The sequence below is a fragment of the Fusarium sambucinum genome, chromosome I (genome assembly GCF_050947815.1).
Source record: "Fusarium sambucinum isolate potato_lamoka chromosome I, whole genome shotgun sequence".
Lineage (NCBI taxonomy): Eukaryota > Fungi > Ascomycota > Sordariomycetes > Hypocreales > Nectriaceae > Fusarium > Fusarium sambucinum.
Genome location: NC_139294.1, coordinates 579909 through 600693, shown reverse-complemented (window position 1 = coordinate 600693; position 20785 = coordinate 579909). Strand labels below are relative to the sequence as shown.

Below are 20785 nucleotides of genomic sequence, written 5' to 3'. Positions count from 1 at the left end.
CTTGTCTCACGGAAGTTTGTAAAACAACGCAGTAGTCATGAAGCCCAGACATGCCTTAGCTCTCAAGGTAGGGTACTTCATGACTGCCAATAAAGAAGGAATAAGCCTAGAAGTATATTTTATTAGTAATTGCTGTATATCTCCATGGGCTGGATTAAACCACTTATTAACTAACTATATGTATTATTGTATAGGTTGAATGCAAATGCCCTAAATAATCAGGCATCTTAAGGTCAAGGCACCAAGGTTTTGGGAAAGGATTTGTAATCATTTCTGTCAGTGATAGACGTATATTAAAGAATGTATGAACGATTTGTTGTTTTCTTCGATCGGTTTTCTTGGACATAACAATAACAGTTAACCGTAGTAATTGTGTTTAACACGTCCTTCTCCCAAGCAACAGGATTAAATAGCAACACCTTCGAGACCAGTAGTAAGCAGTCGGTTTCCCTTGATTTAATCTGCCCTATTTACTAACTCATTGATGTCCCAGTTCGCCCAAATGAGTTTTCCTTCCAGAAAAGCTGCTTCTTTCGAAGCCAGCTAAACGGCCACCTGGGCAGGCAGTTCACCTGTTTGGTTTAACATTAGCATTCCAATTACCTGCTAAAACGAACGCGGTATCATACCTCGGTCTATGCTATTGACATCTGAATCGGGCCCTCCAATCTCAGTAGTGACCATGCCTGGGTGCAAATGAACAACGTGTAGCTGAGGATTCTCCACTTCGATGTAATCAACAACTAAAGACTGGGCAGCCTCGGCAGCAGCAAATAACTCCATAGAGGGCATTGGCTCTATGTGAATCAAGCAAGCCGTGATGTTGATCAGAATAGGTTCTGAGCTCATATAGGGCAGGAATACCTGTGTGGCGTTGAACGTCGTGAGTATATTCGACTCGATGACCTTGTTGATATGGCTGAATGGAGCGTCGGCAATAGCATCAGGAGGACAGATGACACTAGCGTTATCAATTAGAATATCGATCTTGCCAACCTGTTCGGTAATATTCGCAAATGCCTTGTTTGCCTGCGCAGGTATGGCGATGTCGGCGATCTCATACAAAACCTTTCTGTCTCTAGTCGCAGCCTCTATGACATCCGTTTTACTTGATTGCAACCTGTCGACCCGTCGCCCAACAATGGCAATACTGTTTGCTCCAGCCTAGGCAAACGCGATAGCGGTGGCCTTTCCAATACCAGTGCCGCCCCCTGTAATTAAAATGTTCTTGCCAACCATAGAAAGTTCTGGGTGACTACAGGAAATGGCCTCGTAGGGCCCGTCGTGCCAATTTTTCGTGAAGGATTTCATTTCGGGTGCATCGATCTTGCTCATTGTCGTTGGAAAATCTTGTAACCAGACCGCGTCTCAAATACTATCCTTGCTATAAGAAGGTATAAATGAGTCTAAATAATGGAAGGCTATCTCAAGGGCTTTGTAAAGGAAATTGGTGTTTGCGTCCTGGACTTGTATTTATGGTCGATTGGGCCGTTCGCCCCATGATATTTAACCTTGTTAGAAACTCTCATATATTTGGCACCTGATTAATCGGGTACATGCTTTGAAATGTAGTGGATAGCCTAATTACTGGTCTAACTGTTCACCGCAACTGCAAGGAGGATGTGACGTACTTTACATTCCACGTTCTCTTCTTCGTAGTACTTACGCCACTTCAATGGTATGAGTGAGTATGGCTGAATGCTTCGAATTGAGCTTTCTAATCAACGAGCTCTGTCCGATAACTGCGCCCGCTATCCCGGACGAATGTGAGTCTCGGACCCCGATCGGGCGCCGTGACTGTGAGTAAGTACACATAGACACAAGTCTCAGAATATATCTCGAGGTATATGAGGTGGTAGCTTAGTGGCCGCTTCACTTAGGCAATTCCTTCGAAGGAATAGCTAGGCCCGATTACATGTAGCTCATTTCGGTGGTCTTGGCGAGTGGTGGATAGACCTATCTAGCCTCAATCCCACAACAAGGAGATCGATCAAAACGGATAATTTTTTACCAGATCTCTACGTCTTGCATTTTCGACCGGACCAATATATCGTGAATGGATGTAGAACTCGGCATGGACTTACCCGAGTGAACACATCAGTAGGCTGATATACATGTCATTCCATTAAGCACATTGTGGTTTTTTCTTGCACATAAGCCAATCTATGTTAAGTTCGATACCTTCTCCAACTCATTGTACCTTCTCTTAAAATGTCAGTCTTTTCATCTGAAGACCGGAACAGCCACGACCGGCTTTTGGACAAAGAGTATGACCCTCAAGACCAAAAAGAGAACTGGGAAGAAGAATACAAGCACCCTCTAAGACGGAAGAAGTCCAAATAAGGGTAGGTCATCAAATGTCTATCGCTTGCTTGCAATGTAGCCCTGTCCCTCTTATGTCTCTGGTTATGGTTAAGATCAAGATCACCATTACCACCTTGGCCAAACAATCTTTACTGTAAGTCGCCATACCATCAGTACCCGCACAATTGCTGACAAGACCTTCGCAGCTCCGGCACAAAATGCAGTAGAGTATGAAACAGTTACCTTCAACTCTGATTTTCCAGAAACTCAGTAAGCGTTGATGAGAATAGCCAAGACGGAGCTAGTCTAATAAAGATTACAGTTCGGGAAAGACGGCCTACTATGACGCATCTCCCCAAGCAGAAGCGGCGTGGACTAAACTTATGGACCCTTATCTAGTGAAATTCTCAGACAAAGAAGCGGCAGGGTTATCACGACCGACTTCAAAGATCTCCAAAGACCCAGACTACTATATAAGCAGCCTAGACGTGTACCATCAACTACACTGCCTGAACGACATTCGAAAGATGGTTAGAGATTATAACTCAACAGAGCGAAACCTGGAAAGACTACAAACAATGCATAAGTTCCACTGCATTGACTCAATACGACAGAGCCTGATGTGTAATGCTGATTTGAGTACGATTCATTGGTATTGGGCACTGTCTGTCGGGAAGAATTTCCCCAACGCAACTACTACACATATCAGCAGGAAGTGGTCATTGATTGAAGAATGGGCAATGAATCATAGACTTGATCACGATGAATATGATCAGAAGATACATTTTGAGTAGAAACAATGATTTTATCCATCCGGCAAGCAATGGTTTGGTGTAACTAGACACACATGTCATGCCGCGGCCTCTACGCCGTCGAGACAAGGACCTGTTGGTTCCTCTCTTCAGAACATAATACAGAGAATAGGGAGTAAGACTGGTCGAAGGGTATTTAGTTGAGCTGTCGTGTATAAAGGATAATGACATTCTCAGATCGTTGGATTAGCTTAGCTATGAGGAGGAAGACCCAATAACTCCCTGTCTTTGTCTAACTTCATTCATCAACTGCTTATACTCCCAGTTGTCATATCCTGCCTCTAGGCTTTCCAGGTTCACCTTTTGACAGGGAAGCACATCGCCATATTTGCTATCGATTGTGATATATGGCCAAATTTTACTGTCTTCATCTTCGTCTACCATCTTGCGTAGTCGAGCGGATGTCTCGTCATCTGTGTCTGCAAAAGTGGTTCCGGGCTCCCGCATTCTCATGACCTCGGTTCTTGTCAACGGAGGAAGTGTTGGGTACCGGTAGACTACTTCTAGTAACCTGGGATTACTCCCTCGGGCCGCTTTCCAAAGTTCTGCCCAGGTCAGGTCTTCCTGGGGTTCATGGAAGGAGTACTCTCTGCCCGATGCCGCACAATTCTCTATGTGTATGCTCGTGAGCTTTGGGGTGCCTCCTCTCAAAAACTTCCCTAAGCTTGCTGTTATGCACACGTTGTTGAGACGCAGTGTTTGTAATTTTGGCATTGTGGCTGGCGTAAACCTCAATGAGCGATGGCCCAAGTGACCGTACCGTTGCGCCATGAGTGTCAGATGCTCGAGGTTCTTGGCGTGTTCGAAGACTAGTGATGGGAGTTCTTTGAAGAAGTCGTTGAATCCATCTAAGGTGTTGGCTGACCACCCAGCTCCATTGTTTTGACCGTAAGCTACTAGGGTTAGTCCTTTCAGTCTACCCAAGAAGTCTGACCAGTCCGACTCCAGCCAGATCGATGATTTGCAAGGTAAGAAATGAAGGAGCTCCAGGTGCTTTGTTCTCGAGAGACTTGCTATATCATGCCACATCTCCCCCATCGCCTCTCGCCAAGCATACAGCTCTTCCTTTTGTTTCACCAAACCCCAATCTTCGGGTTCGGTGCAGAAATAAATACTAAGATCTGCAAGGTCATTAACATCCCAACCGCCGTCGATATCGAAATCGTTGTCTCCATTGGTATGCAGACTGAGTGTAGAGCAATTAGGCAGTCCTTCGAACTGGATGAGATTTCTAATAGCGAGTGAATCGACTTCATCCCGTGCCCAGACGGATGCTGGATAATTCTTCCAGTACCATTTCTCTTTCTCGTGCTTAGGGTCGATTTTCGTGCCTTCGAATTTCGAGTTGGGCGGGTTCGGGAAGAAGGTCACGTACAGGCGTAGCCTAGATACATGTGAGCCGTACTTTCGCACCACATTTTGAAGTATGTGGTCTTGTGGCAGTGGGCAGTCAGCTTTGAGATATTTAAAGAGATGAGGAACCAAATGGTTTCTGACGACGGAGTTGACCAGACTCAGGCTCTTTCTATCGTCCCAGTCGAGTTGATCGCTGATTCCCAACAAGAGCTCCGGCGCAAGTTTATGCAAAGACATGGTCGTTTGTTTATAGGTTGGAATGATACTTGAACTTGTTACTGATAGTGTGAAAACGTGAAGGGAAGGGAATTAACTTCTATGAAGGCAGAGAGTGGAGAGGAGTAAGAATACCGTGTTAACTCGTCAAGTTCAGTAGCTTAGTGGGTCCAATTTAGTGCGCATTGATGGGAGACATATGGGGGCGCTGCTTCCGTAAGCTTATTCTTCTATTAATTAGATCTAATAAGATACAGATTTTCACGGGCTATTTTCCAGGATTAGTAGTTGAGGTTAAACTACTAGTGGCCTATCAGTCAGGCTAGCGAAAATAACTATCAGCTATTGCTTTTACTTCCCGCAAGCCAGAGTCGAATAGGCTTCCAATCCAAGCAATCTGTTGTAGCATTAACCCAAGCTTGGCCAGAGGAATTCCAAGCTCTTTCAAAACCATGGCGATGCGGCAGCTTATTAGTGTGCGATGTTGCGTGTTATCCGAAGCAACAGCGGCGACTGTCAGAACCCAACGTTCCAGCTCCGTCAGTCCGTCCCAGGGTTAATCAAAGCTTTCCAACCAAGTAGCCAGCCGAACTGCATGCTGGAAGACAGCGCCACTAGGTATACCAAAGGCAGCCATTCGTAGCAGAAATATCAGTACCGCCAACCTAACTGCTTCACTCAGAATTATTCTTGTAGATGGGGCAGTGTATTTCTCCATTATAATGGAGCTTGCGCGCGGCATGCTCAACATCAAATAGGAAACGCGGGCTCGTGTGATACAGTACATGGTGGAATCATGATCGTCACCCTTCCGTTGCATTTCGAAAGATCTTATTAGCCCCGTCAATAATTCGAGTATATCAGCGGCCTTATCAAGTTGTAAATCTGGAGATCTCGGTGTTTTTAAGCGTTACGCTAGTATTAGTTACTCTATAGGCTTGCAGTAAAGCTATATAATTCCAAGAGGGATTAAAATATAAAGCTTATAATCTAGAACTATATAATCTATAGTCTCTACTATATAATATAGTTATATTAAAACTAAAAAAGCTATAATATAAAAGTTAAAATAATATATTAAAGATGCCTTAATTTAAAGAAAATCAACTAATAAGAATATAAATTTTATTTTTTACTTTATACTTTATATAAAGCTTAAGTTTTTTTTTAAAATTTCTTTTATAAATTTAAAACTAAAGGATCTAAATAGATTAAAAACCTAATATTTTAAAGTTAATTTTCTCTTAATAATTAACTTTCCTAGTAAGACTATAATTAATATAATTTAAATTAGCACTTTATAGACTAAAGTATTTATATAAATATATTAATTATCTCTTAATACTAAGAAGTAAGATATTCTGTTAAATCCATATAGTTTCCTATTTAAAATTAGAGAAAATAAGAGTTACATATAGTTATAGTATTCAATTTATACATTTATTAATTCTTATTATCTCAGTCTTAGAACTCATTTAATTGCTATACTTATTATCTCGGGTATAGTAAGTGGTCTTACATATTAACCATTCAAGTAGTTAATGAAGTCATACTGTATATCTTTGAACCTTTTTTACTAGCCAAACTAGTAGTCCACATACTAATAAATAAGATATCTAATTTCTGTCAGCTTGTCTCGTATCGTCCAAAGTCCAGCACCAGTCTCTACATACCACTGATACAGCGAACGGGAGCCCGTCCGGTGCATACGCATTATGCATGATTGGCGCCCCCACAAGACTACCAATAGTCTCCGTTATGGAGATGCCAGCAAATAACCGTCCAGAAATGTTATTTTCGACATTTGAGGCGAGAAAAGATCGCAGAGCTACAGCCATGACTGATCCAAGCAGAGTTATAATAAACGCGACGAGAATGACCACAATGTTCGGAGCGAACAAAGCGAGAAGAGTGCCGACCGCAGCGCAGGCTATACCAGCTGCGGACAGTACGAGATCCCTCTTAGCGAAGTGCATGGTTCTGTCTAATTGGCGTATGGCCAATGGTAAGGCGATAAAGAAAAGTGGTGATGCCACCACTGCTCTTAGATAGGACAGCAGCTTGATCTAATGAATTGTCAATAAGCATTAGGACATCGTGATAGGTTTCCCACTCACCTCACTCCAGACCTCGGGAATGTGCCAAAAGATCCAACTGAACATAAACCCCATTGAGCCTGTCGCAAATTTGACTACAAAGAAGCAAGCGAAGCATACTGTGAGGATGGTGAGCTTTGAAGTAAGTCCACCTTTGATGTACTGGTTGGAATCGATGACTTCGCGGCCAAGAGTATCACTATCATTCAGTAACGGTTCTACCTCGTCACGGAATATAGAAGCGTCAAGTGTTAAATCATCTTCTAGAGATGCATTGTCGTCTTCCGTGAGATAAAAAGCCGGAATGAAAAGCAACGCATGCATAACAATGGTAATCATGAACGACAACCAGAGGGAAATGGACATTGTTAATGTCATGAGAGTCGGCTCAAAACAATTCCAGATAACTGAAAAGGCTTCCACGAATGAAAAGACGGTTGTTCTAGAATCCTCAGATTAGTATGGTAATATCAAGGTTAGGGGAAGCCAAGTCCTACCTCTTCCTCGGTTTCACGCTATTGCTTATTGTAGAATGGACCAGAGTCCCGGTTACTAAAGGACCGCCTCCCAAGAGAAGAAGGACAGGCGATAGATAGAAGCACCAGAGTGGGAAAACTGGCACAAGTCCTATTGGGGAAGTTAGCTAGATTATGCTATGACACGAAGAAAAGAAGTCAATACCAAAAAGTAGAATAGAGCCCCAGTATAAAATAATGCTAATGATGTTAAGTGTAAAAGCGAGGCGTCTATTTCCTCTGTCAACTAGAATCCCCATGGGGACCTGTACCACAATAGCTATGACAGATCAGAATACGCCCAAGTAGTGTAGTTTGCTTCATCTCTCACAGGCAAGTGACGATGAAATATTCAGTAAATTCGTCATGTACTCGAAATGCATTGTCACCTCCCCGGATGCACAAACTGAGTTTGGAGGATCCTTGTGAGGATTAGAGAACTTGTTTTCGTAGTGATGTCGGCAGACAGCAGCTGCCAAGAGCTTCGGCCAAGGATAGGCGAGCAGTATATTGGACGCAAATTTCACTAAAGAGAGAACAAGAACACAGAGCCAGACGTTGAGAGGATAGGTCGTTGCCCGCTGGTGATTCGTGCAGTGTGTCACGGTGGCTAGCCTGCGGCCCATTCGCTTCAAAGGCAGAGGCCATTGACGGCCATTATCGTACGCCAGTATAGGCATTTGTACAGTATTAAAGAATTTTTCGGAAGTTGTGTCGGTAAAATCAATTCAAACTTTGTGATGAGTGTTGTTAAAGAAGATTGAAGGTTCCAATGTGTGTATTAAAAAGGAGCCTACAGCGGTCGCTGTGTCACGGGTGCTTCGGAATAGCGTCGTCAGCATAATCATGAGGTTTTACGCTTATCATAAGCCAGCCAATTAGAGGTCAAACGTTGTAACAAGGGCGGATCTTAGTTCACCCTAATTGACTGATTAGAGAAATAATGACGTATTTAATAACTACTATTATCTAAGCACACTAATATAATCTGCCGAGGTATCTGAATGTTTAAACTACAAATAGCTTAATACTATTCTATCCGAGTTTTAGGAGCTATATCTATGTTCATACTATACTTAACCACTATTAGCGATAACGGTGCAATGACAGCCTCGATAGCCTCGGGCTCAAGGTCGTGATCGTCATCACGATAGACCTCGGTTCCTTCCGTTAAGCTTCGGCGGCGGACCATCTGCGACACGATTAGTGCTATAGATCAAAGGAGGGACCACGATTGACTGACTGTGTAATATGTTGGTATTGGCACGATTTTGGTGGATCGATGATTGCAGAAGGAGGAAGAAACAGCTGCTATGCATACAGCTCGGAAGCTTCTTCTATATAACCCTCATAATAGAGTTTAGTTATTGCCCCTAATACAGCGTATATTCTTAGTGGGAAATTCAATTATTAAGAAAACCTTATTTTAAAATGATAAGTTTTTAATCCCTATAGATATTTTATTGAATATTAGAGTTATTAAGAGGCTTAGACTTGCATTTGCTTGTATTTGCTAGTAGAGTACAGAAAATCAACAAAGACAAAGACCTGTAAGATTATATCGTTTTCAACTCGATAAAAAATAAAGGTCGTTTCACTTGCCAGTGCTCTCACTGCGGTTATCGCTATTGCTACTGCAGCACCACAAGGTATACCTCCATAACTGATACTGCATCTACCGTGACCCGTTCTAATAGTATATACATTAAAGGCCCTACATATGAAGGGAAACTCGACAAACGCCAACATATTTGCAGTGTCTCGTGCTTCTGTGGCCAGAGGACAAAGGCAAGTTACAAGGATGCAGAACTTGCTGTAACGTGGGAAAGCCTTCTGGCTGTTATTGCCAGGTTTGCCTCTGCTAGGAAATCAGTTCAGAGGAATATGATGGGCTGGTTAGCATGGGCTGAATCCACATTCGCTTGAAGTCACCTTGGGAATCTAAGGCACCTATGAACTTCTGAATCTTATAGGTGCATTAAAGTCAAGTATCTAGTTAGAGTAAACGAAGATTCATCACTTTCTTTTCGCCCTTTACTGGTATACTACAGAAGCAAGTTAACAGTTATAGCTACCTGCCAGTTTCCCAATAATGGATGCAAAGTTTATAGGTGCGAATGATGGATGTTTCAGTGATAATAGAGAGTAGGTATTCAAGCAGTACTTAATTTCATCATAATCAGCCAGGTATCTAGTCTAATCCATCAAGCACAAGACTCTGCCAACTCGCACTCCAATCCCCAGATTTCTTTCTCCCCTCCCAAATCAACGGTACAACCACCTTTGCAGGTTTAGGCGTAAAGTAAACCCCCTTTTCATCCGTCACGCCCAAGCAGGTCAATGCTCTCTCTTGCAAATCGGGTGTCACAGCTTCACAACCTGCTACAAAAGCGGGCCATGCCAAACTTGTTGCAAAGTCTTGCTCGTCAATCAACTCGCTTAAGCAAGGCTCTAGATAATCCAGAGTTTTACGGACGAGGTCTTGTAGAATCATGGCGTTCATGTTGTAGACGCGTCGATAGAAGTAGATTACCAAAGCTTGGTGGATGGCGAGTGTCATGGAGCGGATCTGTGGTTGAGTGACGAGATCGTGGTCTACTGTTGTTCTAGAGGATACTTCAACGGGTCCAGTAGATTCCAACGTCGAAGGCCAGGCCCATATTCTGCTTTCCAGTGTTTTCGTATGCTTTGCCAGCGCGTCTGATATGCTTGGATTGCATCGCGCGACGTTCTCCAGACGTGCTTTCTCATTTGCCAGAGAAACAGTCTGACTCAAAAGTGTCATCAGACTCTCGGGGATACCGTATATGACTGGATACAGAGTATGATTCCATTGACCTTGGACTTCTAGGTGGATATCATTGTACCCTAGGTCGTCTGTTTTCTCTTGTGCGGGATCAAGACCCATGTTCAAGCCCTCTTCTGTAATGCGGAATGTTCGGCTGAGGTCTCCGACCTGGTTTTCGCTGGCAGCACTCTCAGGGAGAGCTTCTGTACAGAGAGACATACTTTCGGCAATGACGCGTAGGTGGGTGTACATGTGATGTAGAAGGCGGGTCTTGAAGGGATTTTGGTTGACAAGGCCTCTTAGACGAATGAGACGTTCGGCATCAAGGAGGAATATTCTAAAAGCACGGGTACCATTATGGAGCTGACTTTGTTAGTTTTTAGTCGACAGTAATGAGAAATTAATTTACCGAAGTCATGGCCATGGCGAGAATTGCCATCAAGAGCTCTTTATAACTAGCTTGCTTGGGTCCAAACATTTCATGCTGAAGCGCTTGTCTCAAATGACTCTGCGCTCTTTCATGATTCTTCAATCCAACTTCTTTCCATTTAGAATCTGACCCCGAGATATGAAGTTGAAGTGCACTATGTGCAAGAAGAGTATAGAATATAGATGAGCGGGTATGAGATGCTTCATTCCAGAGGGATAACTCTGCAAATGTCTCAAGCGCACAGGGAAGAAAGATTATTTCCCATGGTAATTTGCGCTTTGCCCGCATTGTTGAACGTCCAGTCATATTTGTTCTGTAGTGTCGGAGTAGATATTCTGCTTCTTCCGGTAAACCTGTGCGAATGGACGGTGTGTCTCCTGGGTACGGGATTATATCAGTGACAAGTTCGGGGTCGTGGGTCTCCTCTGGTTCTGGTTCGTGAGGACCGATGACCTGTGATATAAATCCCGGGCTGAAAAGTGCTAGTCCTTCAGCACCTATATGTTCATCCATGAAGAAGTTTGTCATGGAGGAGTCATGTACTTCATCCGTCATACTCGGCTCTTCAATTAGCCCAAAGTGTGGGTCCAGCGATGCGGTAAATAAGTCCATGTCATCTGTAGGAAGTTGGTCCGGCCACTCAGAGCGTTGGATCTCCTCAATAAAGCCGTCCGTTTCGGGATACATACTCGTGAAAGTATCGTCGGTGTTTGTATCTGGCGAACACTCGATTGTATCCGATGGAGATACTGACTCTCCCATTGATTGGAACACTCCGAATGGACCCTGGACCAAAACTGAACCACGATCATCAACAGTCAACTTTTCACCAGCAGAGTCAATATCAGCTAGCAGAGACGCAGCAGTTCTTCTCATCAGACTCTGGGAGAGCTCATCACTCATCAACTTGCGTTGACTCTCTACTCCACAAATTAGCTCCAAATCCACATTTCGGTAAGATCGGAAGACGTACCGGAGAAGAGTGGATACCGATACTCGGAGCCCCGATGGCTCTGCTGCAACTCGGGCCTGACAGCATCATCCGTGATCCAAAACAGCTTCGCCCCGTATCCTCCACATGTCAACCCCAGACGTTGGCACGTGCCACATTCAGGCTGAGCCTCATCGCATTTCGCATGTCTGCTTCGACAAGTGCGACAGCCTGTAAACGTTCTTGTTCGCTCCTTGGTACCGCCTGAAGCTGAACCTTGTTGCTTTGGCATATTGGCAGAAACAGAGCAATAGAGTGAGGAGTGACGAGAAAGGAAAGTGGATTATCCAAGAGATTTGAGAGAAAGAGTAATCTGTTTTTGAAAACAGACATGGAGGAGGTGATATGGCTGTTCGTGCTTTCGTGAGGTCATGACGAAAAGAGCATGTTTCCGCGGGGCTAGATAGCTATGGTTAGACTCAACTTTCGATGCACAAGATAAACGAGCTAGTGGGTACTAGAAAAGTCCACCGCCCCAGTCTTAGTCTACAAAAATAAAGAGCCTGAGAAGCCCACCCTAACCAGCATAAGCTGACCTGCTAATTTCGTTCATCATTGCTTCAGTGGCCAAATATTCTAACAGCCTGAGAGCATGATCCTTAATGTACATAGTACCATAGAATTACCAGGTAATGTCAAAACAAGAATGAAACCAATATGCAGCAGCAGTCACTTCAAGTATAGATTATAACTATATTTGATGGATTCGGTCACGCTCATCAATTAGTTTATTAGCTTCTGATGAGGTCTCTCAACTATTTGTGTCAACCGGGGAGCTCAGTCCTCGGTGTACCGCCAACCTCATCAGGTCTTGTTACAACATCCGGAACTTTATACACTTGTTGAACTGGTACTTCTCCAGCCTCGGAAATATTCCTATTTCTTCTCGACACCTTGAATCGTTTTGCGGCCCACCAAAACAATCCGATGAACATCATCCCCACGATCGCAGCACCGACACCTATTCCAGCAATGGCGCCAGTGCTCAGACCACCACCGCCGCCACCGCCACCGCTCTCTGTGTCCCCGTCCTGATCTTGTGTATTTGAAGTCGAGATGGCAGACTCACTTGTAGTCCTGCTCTCAGTATAGGGATCGGGAGGCAACGTTACTCCTGCCCTTTGCAGAGCCAAAACTGGTGCCGATTTGGGCATGAAAAGCGAAAGGTCGGATTCCTGCCATGCGACCGAGATTGCAGCCGCGTATGCCGTCGTTGTTGGCTCCGTGTTAGTAAAGCTGTTTTCGAAGCTAATTGCACCTTGAACACCCGTGGTGAGAACCTGGAAGCACACTGGCTGTGTACCATATACAGTCGAGATACCCCTAACTTCCAATTAAGCTCGGTTGATCTTGACGGTCGTTAATTCACTTACGAGGGACAACAAATAGCAAATGTTGTTGCAGGCGCATTGGTATAACTTGATATAGTCGTCGCTGCGTATACGTACTCGTGGGGACATACGCCTGGTGAATACCAAAGCTTGGAATCACGTTGCAGATCCTTGTAGCCAGAGGGATAGCAAGAGCTTCTCGTTACATCCCCGTCCAGAAAATAACCCATTGCGTTGTTTGACCATTGAACCGATGAATACGCAGTTTGTGCCGTGCAACCTTCGTTTGGGGTGAAGACAGTTGTCAACGGAATGGGGGAAGTTTGTGTAAGATCATTTGCGCGGTCGATTTGTCCAAGCGATGACATTTGAGCGTTTGTGTTATTCCAATATGGGATTCTCGAGAGCTTAGAAAGGTTAAGACGATACGGAACTAGGCTGATGGCAATAGCCACATTATATGGATTCCTTGCTTGCCCCTGCATATGCTTATAGCCATGTTGGCTTGTCTAAGAGAGCCTGTTGAGCGGTCTATTTTAAAGCCCTTAGGCTGATTGGCAACAACTGACAATTAGCTTGTCATTTCTTTGAATGTGTCATTCCTCAATTTCCACATTATGCAGCCTCATTCACATGCTCTTGTCGTCAATTGGTAGTATTGTCTTGGCATAATTGCATATTGGTCGAGTTCCTTTCAGCTCATGCATGTCTGAGACAAATTTTGCCCTTACCACATTCTAGACCATGATGTCTGAGCTAACAAGCTGGATAGGCATAGCAGTCTTGACAAGTAGCTTCAAAGAGACATTGGTCACGCGACCTGAAGTTTCAGCTTGTGAAGAACGAATTTATACTAGAATAAACTACAAATTATACGACAGCATCCTTAGAATCCGATGCTAGGTCGCAATGGGAAGATCCTCTTGCGTGTACATCATCGAATAGGTTCCATGTTTTCGCAATGTCAGCGTAATAGTACATGCCTGTGTCGAGTCTGGCACTGATACAGTTCTTTAGCATTTTCTACGGACACATCAGGGTGATTAAAATGCAGGGAGACAAGGCGAATTTAAGGGGCTCTTACAACTCTTATGGTAGCAGCGAAGCAGGTATTCGTTCCTTGTGTTGTATAGATAAGTTTCAAGTTAACTAACAGCTTAGTATTCCCGTATTCTTCAGTTGTTCTGAAGGACGAAGAAGTGGGTTAGCCTTTATATTGTCTGCGAATAAGGTTGCTTCATGCGCCCTACCTCGTGACCAAGACGTAGACCTCAAGAATATCATCAAATAAAGTGTAAATAAGTGAGTCACATAGAGTTTCAATAAACTTTTGCAGCTTTGTTTTCTGCCGCAATATCCCCATCCTCTCGCTGCGTAAAGGGAATTCGAGACGGTATTCTTCACCTACATAGCTTAGGTCTCATACACAACAACATCAGTCCGCTTAATATCATGATTGGCCCAGCCGATGAGTCTGTTATCATCGATTTTTATTCGTGCAAACGAGAGGGAGAACGTTTAGTCAAGATGGGAACTCTGGAGTGGTTTGATGAGAACTCCAGGACAGCGGTACCTGAGAATGATTTTTACAGTCTTCGAAAGATTGAAGAGTACCTGTCGCTGCTAGAGGTGGATTGAGAACATGGATTGCGAGGTTAGCACAGAAGGTTAATAAGGGGCGGGGGTCGAATGATCATTTCATATTCACGTTTGAGTACTTTACAAACACTTCAGTTAGCATAGAAATCAATATCTTCAATCCAGCCACTGTTATTAATATCTCATGCAGCACATGTAGCTGGAGTAGAATGGATTAACCATCATGTTGGCATTGAAGTGTGTATTTGTTATGCACTTGCGTAAATTGAATGTAAGCATGCATCTTGCTAGAGCAGCTGTCTGACACCTACCGGCTGTGCTGAAGGATAGATGCCTATAAAGATACAATTACACATGATCAAACCAGTATCAAAAGTCCACAGTATGCTTTGTTGTCTGTGTATAGACAAGCAGTTACATGATAATGTCTCTACTCCGTTTCCATCATCAACGACCCGAGTTACTCACTGCGACCTTTACTTTCAGGATCGAAATATGGCCGCTCGCCCAAGCTTACAGCCCTAGTCCCTTCTCTTGCACCAAAATCCCCATAGAGGTAGTCAGGAGTAGCTGCATGGTAGGTGCAGCGATTATCCCAAATCGCGATGTCATTGACGTTCTGCCACCGGCTTCGGACTTGCAAGTCATGATTCTCTATGACAAGCTGAAGAAACCAATTCAGAAAATTGTTTGACTCGTCTTCGCTAAGTCCATTTATATGACTAACGTGTTGTCCCACGGCGTAGATGCTTTTCCAGCCTGTGACTGGGTTCGTACGGACAACGGGATGGATGGCTTCGAGCAATTCACCTTTGTTCTCTGGAGCACCACGCTCACCGGTGTACATTTGTAACCCATTGTCACGAGCGTTCTGGTTGAAGCCGGGCTGCGCGTATGTTGCTGTGAGTGTTTCAAGAAAGGTTCGCAGTGGATACGATATTCTATCGTAAACTTCATATCCCGATGCCCAAAGCGTATCTACACTCGTTAGTATGTGTCTGCATGACTCGGGAACTTTTACGAACCTCCACCAGTCTTTGGTAGCTGAAGCATCCGGAGTAGAGTGTAGTCACTAGGAACAGGCTCAAAAGCGATGTCTGAGTGCCACTGGTTGCGCTGAGACTGCTTCCTCTCCAAGAAGCGCGATGTGTTTAGCTTTTTAGCATGTTCTGATGAAACCACACTTATCTCGTCATCGGTGTAGATACTGATCTTCGAGTTGTTGACGGGATGGATATGCAGTTTAGATGTGGATGGCTTGCCAGACAATTCTCCGAGACGCTGGACTAGCTCTTTTTGCAGTTCATTCGTGACATTATCTTGTTTCCGGAAGAATACCACTCCTCTTTCAGAAACTGGAACGCATATGTTAATATTGCCACTATAGCGCAGCATAACATACTTGAGGCAGATGACTACTTACTGATAATAGCCAGATCTCGGATGAGTTCATCCGAGTTTGAAGCTCGCAGAATGCTTGCAAGATCCACGGTGGAATATTCACGTCCAATAATTGGCGTCAGATCAAGATGTTCGAATTGGTCAAAGGAGCCCCCGCTTTCGAGTGGTTCACGGTGGCCTGTCAGGACTGGAGGATAGTTCCCCTTTGGAGGAACAGATGAACCTTCGTTGCCGAGTTTAGAAGAAGGGCCTACCATTTTCACGAAATAGTTGACTTGGGATCTAGTATGTCGAGGTGAGAAAACACAAGTACCTCGGTTCTTCGTGAAGATGTATGCCAGGTTATTCGCGCATACAGGCTGCAGCTCTACTCCTCACTGATATGATTGGCCACGTATTACCAATAGGGCGCTGTTGACATACCATGATTATATGATGTGATTCAAAACTGCTTTAAAACCATTAACTAAATTGATCAAATTCATCGGGTATCATCAATATAGTAAACCAGCAAGTATATAGTTAGGCAAAGCCGGCTAGGAAAGAAAGTTCATATGTTAATGGAGTGTACGGAAGTTCCTTCTGGCTTTGCCTCTTTAAAGCGAGGGCATCTGCTAACGCTAATGGCTTGGCGCAATCGGTCATTGGAGGAGAGCCTCAGATCGATTGGCCATTGGCCAATTGTTGACCTATAGGGTCTTGCCGTTTTAATTGACCTTCAAATTGAAGCTATCGCAACCTCCTTCTGGAGCCATAGGCGACGGATTAGGTTGCCCTCCGCTTGAGGAGGCCCCCGGCAGGGATAGGCCCACAGGGAAAGCCCCCGGTAGGGCCTCCGGAGGGTATAAGTTCAATTCCCTCTGCAAAAGACTAAGACCAAGCAAGAGGCCTAGAAGGAAGAGGTAAAGGAAGAAGAAGAGGCAAAGGAAGAAGAAGACCTGTGCCTAGGCCGAGGCTTTCCCTATGCCTAGGATGGTTCCTTCAACTTCTAAGCCTGTAAGTCGATCCAGAAATCCAATATAGTATCTTACTAACAACACCACCAAAGAAACTCGATACGGGAGGTTCAGGCTCTGGTAGCCAAGAAGCAAGATGCTTTAACGATCGCCAAAGAGGACATCACAGCTCTTATCCCGTCATATTGGAGTTGCCGCGACACGATCCTCGACTCTCTTGACAAGGAAACAGTTGATAGCATTTATGCAGACTGGGGGAACCGAGAAAGCAAGTTGAGCACGACTGAATTCGACTTTGACGACGAACTCATCAGCACGCGGGCCTATCGCCGAGTTCTTGCTCAAACTCAAGCCGAGCGTTGTCAACAGCTACTGTCTCGGAGAGAGCTGAACTATTCCGCCCTGGAATTAAACAGTGAAGCCATAGAATCCGTTGAGGAACTCATTGATTTGAGCTGGGAGCCAAGTCAAAATACCACTCCGATGGCTTCCCAATCTTATCTGGACCTAGCAGGTCTACAGTTCATACCAATAACTGCGCATGAAGCAGCAGCTGACGGTGGGAGCCTCGACACATCTCATACCGCCGAGCAGATAAACATTGGGCCTTCAAAGTCATCTATAAACGACCCTGAGTCTCTTGAAACTGTCAAGGCCCAGGACGCCGCTGACACGTTCACAAAGAGTTCAATTCCGCACTCTGTTGAAAAGAAATGTAAAAAGGACGTTTCTATTTTTGAATTGCCCATCGTGGATGCTATGGGAATGCTTATAGGGTTCATAGGCTTCTTGTATATAATAGCCCTTATTATCGATGCTATATATATCCTTATCGGGGAAGTATGTTATTGAAAGAACCTGAATTCAATATTTTAAGATTTTAATCTATATAGATCTTTTATTAGAAATTAGAGTAAATTGACAAAGAGAATTCTATTATTAGCAGGGACCCAAAGACATTCTCGCACAAAAGTGTCGAGATTAACCGCATAAGCATTACTTCGCTCCCATCACCCAGATAGCAGAGGTGCAGTTCAATAGTCTTTATCTCAATAGACAGCCTTATTGGAAGGAGCAGTTTCTCCGTATGGATTTACCAATAGGCAGCCCTCTTTCAATCCTTCGCTGCAGGTTGCCTAACTAGTCTTTCAGCTCCTGCACGTGCTATACACAGAGAATCCTTCTGCAGTTCCCAAAGCCGTTTTGGTTGAACCTAATTGGTAGATCTGGAGTGTGGTGGCTGACATCAATGAGGCTGGAACTTGATAGGTTCGATATTGGCAGTGGTTCGATATCAGGCTCTCAGTTCTGAGACAAACATGACAGTCATCTCAAGAGGCATGGGGCTATCTTATCCTGACCCAGATTTTGGTATCTCTACTCCCCCAGTTCTTGTTCCTGCGTGTATCCAGGCTTTGTTCGTTGTATTTAGTAACGCCTCATCTCATCCGGATCCCATCGTCCACTTACAATCTCAAGATGGACAGTTCAACAGTCCAGACAGTGGTTCTTCCACCAGACGCTGTATTTGGCTCCGCTGATCCAATAGCATTCGCATTTGCCATCGTCGCATCAATCCTCGCTTCCCTCACGTTGATGGATCAGCTAGCGGGGGCTATCAAGCGAGGCGCAATCCTCTCCATCATCAAAGGAATGAGGCTAATCTTTGCTCCCGAGGCTGTCGACTCTTTCCACCTTCACGGTGACATATGGGCAAGATCAGATGCGCAAAATTTACTCATCAATCATCCGGGTCTGATGCATCTCATGCTCCGACATCCCTGTGCCTGGTCATCATGTCCTGACCTCGATCGAGCAAATCTTGCCATGACAGACTTTGTCAATCTTTCCTGCATTAGGGTTCTAGACGACTATGATGGCACAACCAAGATTATGTGTCTCTTCCGATGGGCCATTTCTTCTGTTTACACGCTATGGCTATGGCATTTTCGAAGCAATCGCGCATTTACTGAAAAGGAGTTCAACAAAGAACTAGATCAATGGTTTCTGTGTACTATCGCAAGCTGTACAGACATGTCTGAGGAAGAGATGCGCTTCTTGGAAAAGATAGCTAGTTTAAGAATGCTGCGATGGAACAGATTCATTGGAGACGATGCGCAAAAGCTTGCTTGGGAAGTCCCTCAGCGAAGGAAATACACAACGCTGTGGCTTCTTCTCGGTATGCGAGAGATTCTTGGAACATACGACAAAGAGGGGTACCATAATATTGGCAAGACAGGTACATGGGTAAGCATTGACCACGTCGGTATGGCGGTACACTTCAGATTTGGGCGCAAGAGACTTGGTTTCTGGACTGCCTGTCGGATATGGAATCTGGAGGACAAACAATGGAAGGCCCCTGCTGGGCACGCAGAGTTGGCCATGAGCCCGAAATTATCATGTCAACATCGATTGACAAGTGATATACCGGACTTTGGCAATTGCGTCGACGTCAGCTTGAATTCTCTCTTCTTCATGCGGACGGAGAAGGCATTAGTCAACGATCTACTCCATCTCATCGAAACATTAGGCCCGAATCACGGTCAAGGTCTTTTGATACCAGATGACCAGCTCGCGTCACCTATTGAGATCATGCAGCTCAGTGCAAGATCTTTGAAGAGCTGGTGTCGATGCACATCGATGTACAGATCCCTTCCCAGCTATCTATGCTGCGTTCCCGTTTGCACAATCTTCCTTCGAGGTGAGGCAATAGCCAACATTGCGAACTTGCCTTTGCGTGCTTCGGGTCAGATAGTCTATATCATCATACCCAACGGGAAAGGTCTTCCTGCTCAGGTAGTACCCATGGATGCTCCTTTAGTTAAACAGGGAGATAAGGATATCATCACATGTATGATTGCTTTTCGGGGGAAGGTCATTCTTGATACGGGTGCTGCATATAAGCCTGTTGTACCATAGGAAGGTGAACATGGGGAAAGGCTTTGGGGTGGGAAGATAAAAGAAGATATTGTTACATACCAAAGCAACTAACACAAAGAACTTGGCATCGTGTATCTATTTTTCCACAATAGGCAGCCATGCATCCTTGTCCAAGAACCTGAGAATCTCGTTGTAAAGAGTGTTGCTTGAGCTCGCCAGTGCCATCTGTAGTCTGCAAGTACAATCTTGCCGCGGTAGCCTCTGACTTCACATACCTGATGCACCAAAGTCTTAATCACGGTTCTTAGGGCCCAGCACACAACACTTTGACCCCATGCTTATATGCAATGACCAAGCACGAAGATCCCGCGGCACGAGCCGAGTCAATGCCCTCTCCACTGCCCAAAGTATCGTCGCAACCCGAAAGGGATCTATCGCAGCCCTAAGAGCCAAAAGGGTAACTTTATAGACACCATGTCAGCTCTAACAAGCAAGGGGATCCCTTCACCAGGCGCTACCTCAGCTTTAATGGGCGGCTCTAATACAATTGGGCTTCCAACTAAGAAAGCCTAGATTTGTAGTCTGCCAGAAAGAGCAATATAATGTTTTAGTCCAAATCTCCTTCAGCGGGGGAATGAGACGGCCTAGCCGCTGTCAACGGTAGCATTGGTGAGAGTAGTAAGGTATATCGTTAGTTTCCGCCGGATGGGGGGACTATTTCTGTTAGTGTATTGGCAATGTTGGCCTAACTCGATCATTTGGGATCTGTACTATAAAGTTTGCCGAGAATCTGTTTGCGATGGTGATGTTGGAAGCAATAATGGTTCTGTCTCACAAGCTTGGCGTATTGGTGAATGTATACTTTTTACGTCCACCAGACGTTCATCACAGGGCCAAGGAATATTACGCCAACGGAACTAGACCCTCGATAAATGTCATTCTGGGATTGATCTGTTGGCTGTGTCATAGACCGTAAATTTTCGGTAGCGGTACCGTCCCTCTGGGTCTGGGCCCTTGTTGATAAAATGGCTTTCAGTAGCGCGGCCACGCCGACAATGGTCTGGACTTGTGTTAATCTGGACTTTCATAGGCCCGGGTTATTTTTTAGCA

At 44.6% G+C, this 20785-nt stretch overlaps 7 protein-coding genes across 7 annotated transcripts; 1 reads left to right on the top strand and 6 right to left on the bottom strand.

Annotated features, from left to right (window-relative positions):
* Positions 1-543: 543 nt before the first annotated feature.
* FSST1_002915 (SDR family oxidoreductase) lies at positions 544-1335 on the bottom strand (the record flags this gene model as incomplete). Its single annotated transcript, XM_083228947.1, has 3 exons — positions 544-572; positions 630-1108; positions 1175-1335. 3 exons carry the CDS (start codon positions 1333-1335, stop codon positions 544-546), a joined length of 669 nt encoding a protein of 222 aa, XP_083086345.1.
* Positions 1336-3311: 1976 nt separating this feature from the next.
* FSST1_002914 (uncharacterized protein) lies at positions 3312-4709 on the bottom strand (the record flags this gene model as incomplete). The annotated part of the gene is made up of 1 exon (XM_083228946.1): positions 3312-4709. One exon carries the CDS (start codon positions 4707-4709, stop codon positions 3312-3314), a length of 1398 nt encoding a protein of 465 aa, XP_083086344.1.
* A 1595-nt stretch (positions 4710-6304) lies between these two features.
* Positions 6305-7979, bottom strand: FSST1_002913 (uncharacterized protein; the record flags this gene model as incomplete). Its single annotated transcript, XM_083228945.1, has 5 exons — positions 6305-6754; positions 6806-7226; positions 7282-7411; positions 7466-7579; positions 7631-7979. 5 exons carry the CDS (start codon positions 7977-7979, stop codon positions 6305-6307), a joined length of 1464 nt encoding a protein of 487 aa, XP_083086343.1.
* Positions 7980-9490: 1511 nt separating this feature from the next.
* On the bottom strand, positions 9491-11740 carry FSST1_002912 (transcription factor domain-containing protein; the record flags this gene model as incomplete). The annotated part of the gene is made up of 3 exons (XM_083228944.1): positions 9491-10450; positions 10497-11437; positions 11491-11740. 3 exons carry the CDS (start codon positions 11738-11740, stop codon positions 9491-9493), a joined length of 2151 nt encoding a protein of 716 aa, XP_083086342.1.
* A 532-nt stretch (positions 11741-12272) lies between these two features.
* FSST1_002911 (uncharacterized protein) lies at positions 12273-13324 on the bottom strand (the record flags this gene model as incomplete). The annotated part of the gene is made up of 2 exons (XM_083228943.1): positions 12273-12831; positions 12882-13324. 2 exons carry the CDS (start codon positions 13322-13324, stop codon positions 12273-12275), a joined length of 1002 nt encoding a protein of 333 aa, XP_083086341.1.
* A 1574-nt stretch (positions 13325-14898) lies between these two features.
* On the bottom strand, positions 14899-16096 carry FSST1_002910 (TauD/TfdA dioxygenase family protein; the record flags this gene model as incomplete). Its single annotated transcript, XM_083228942.1, has 3 exons — positions 14899-15416; positions 15464-15793; positions 15862-16096. The coding sequence occupies 3 exons, from the start codon at positions 16094-16096 to the stop codon at positions 14899-14901; spliced, it is 1083 nt and encodes a 360-aa protein (XP_083086340.1).
* A 2178-nt stretch (positions 16097-18274) lies between these two features.
* Positions 18275-19714, top strand: FSST1_002909 (uncharacterized protein; the record flags this gene model as incomplete). The annotated part of the gene is made up of 1 exon (XM_083228941.1): positions 18275-19714. One exon carries the CDS (start codon positions 18275-18277, stop codon positions 19712-19714), a length of 1440 nt encoding a protein of 479 aa, XP_083086339.1.
* Between the last annotated feature and the right edge of the window lie 1071 nt (positions 19715-20785).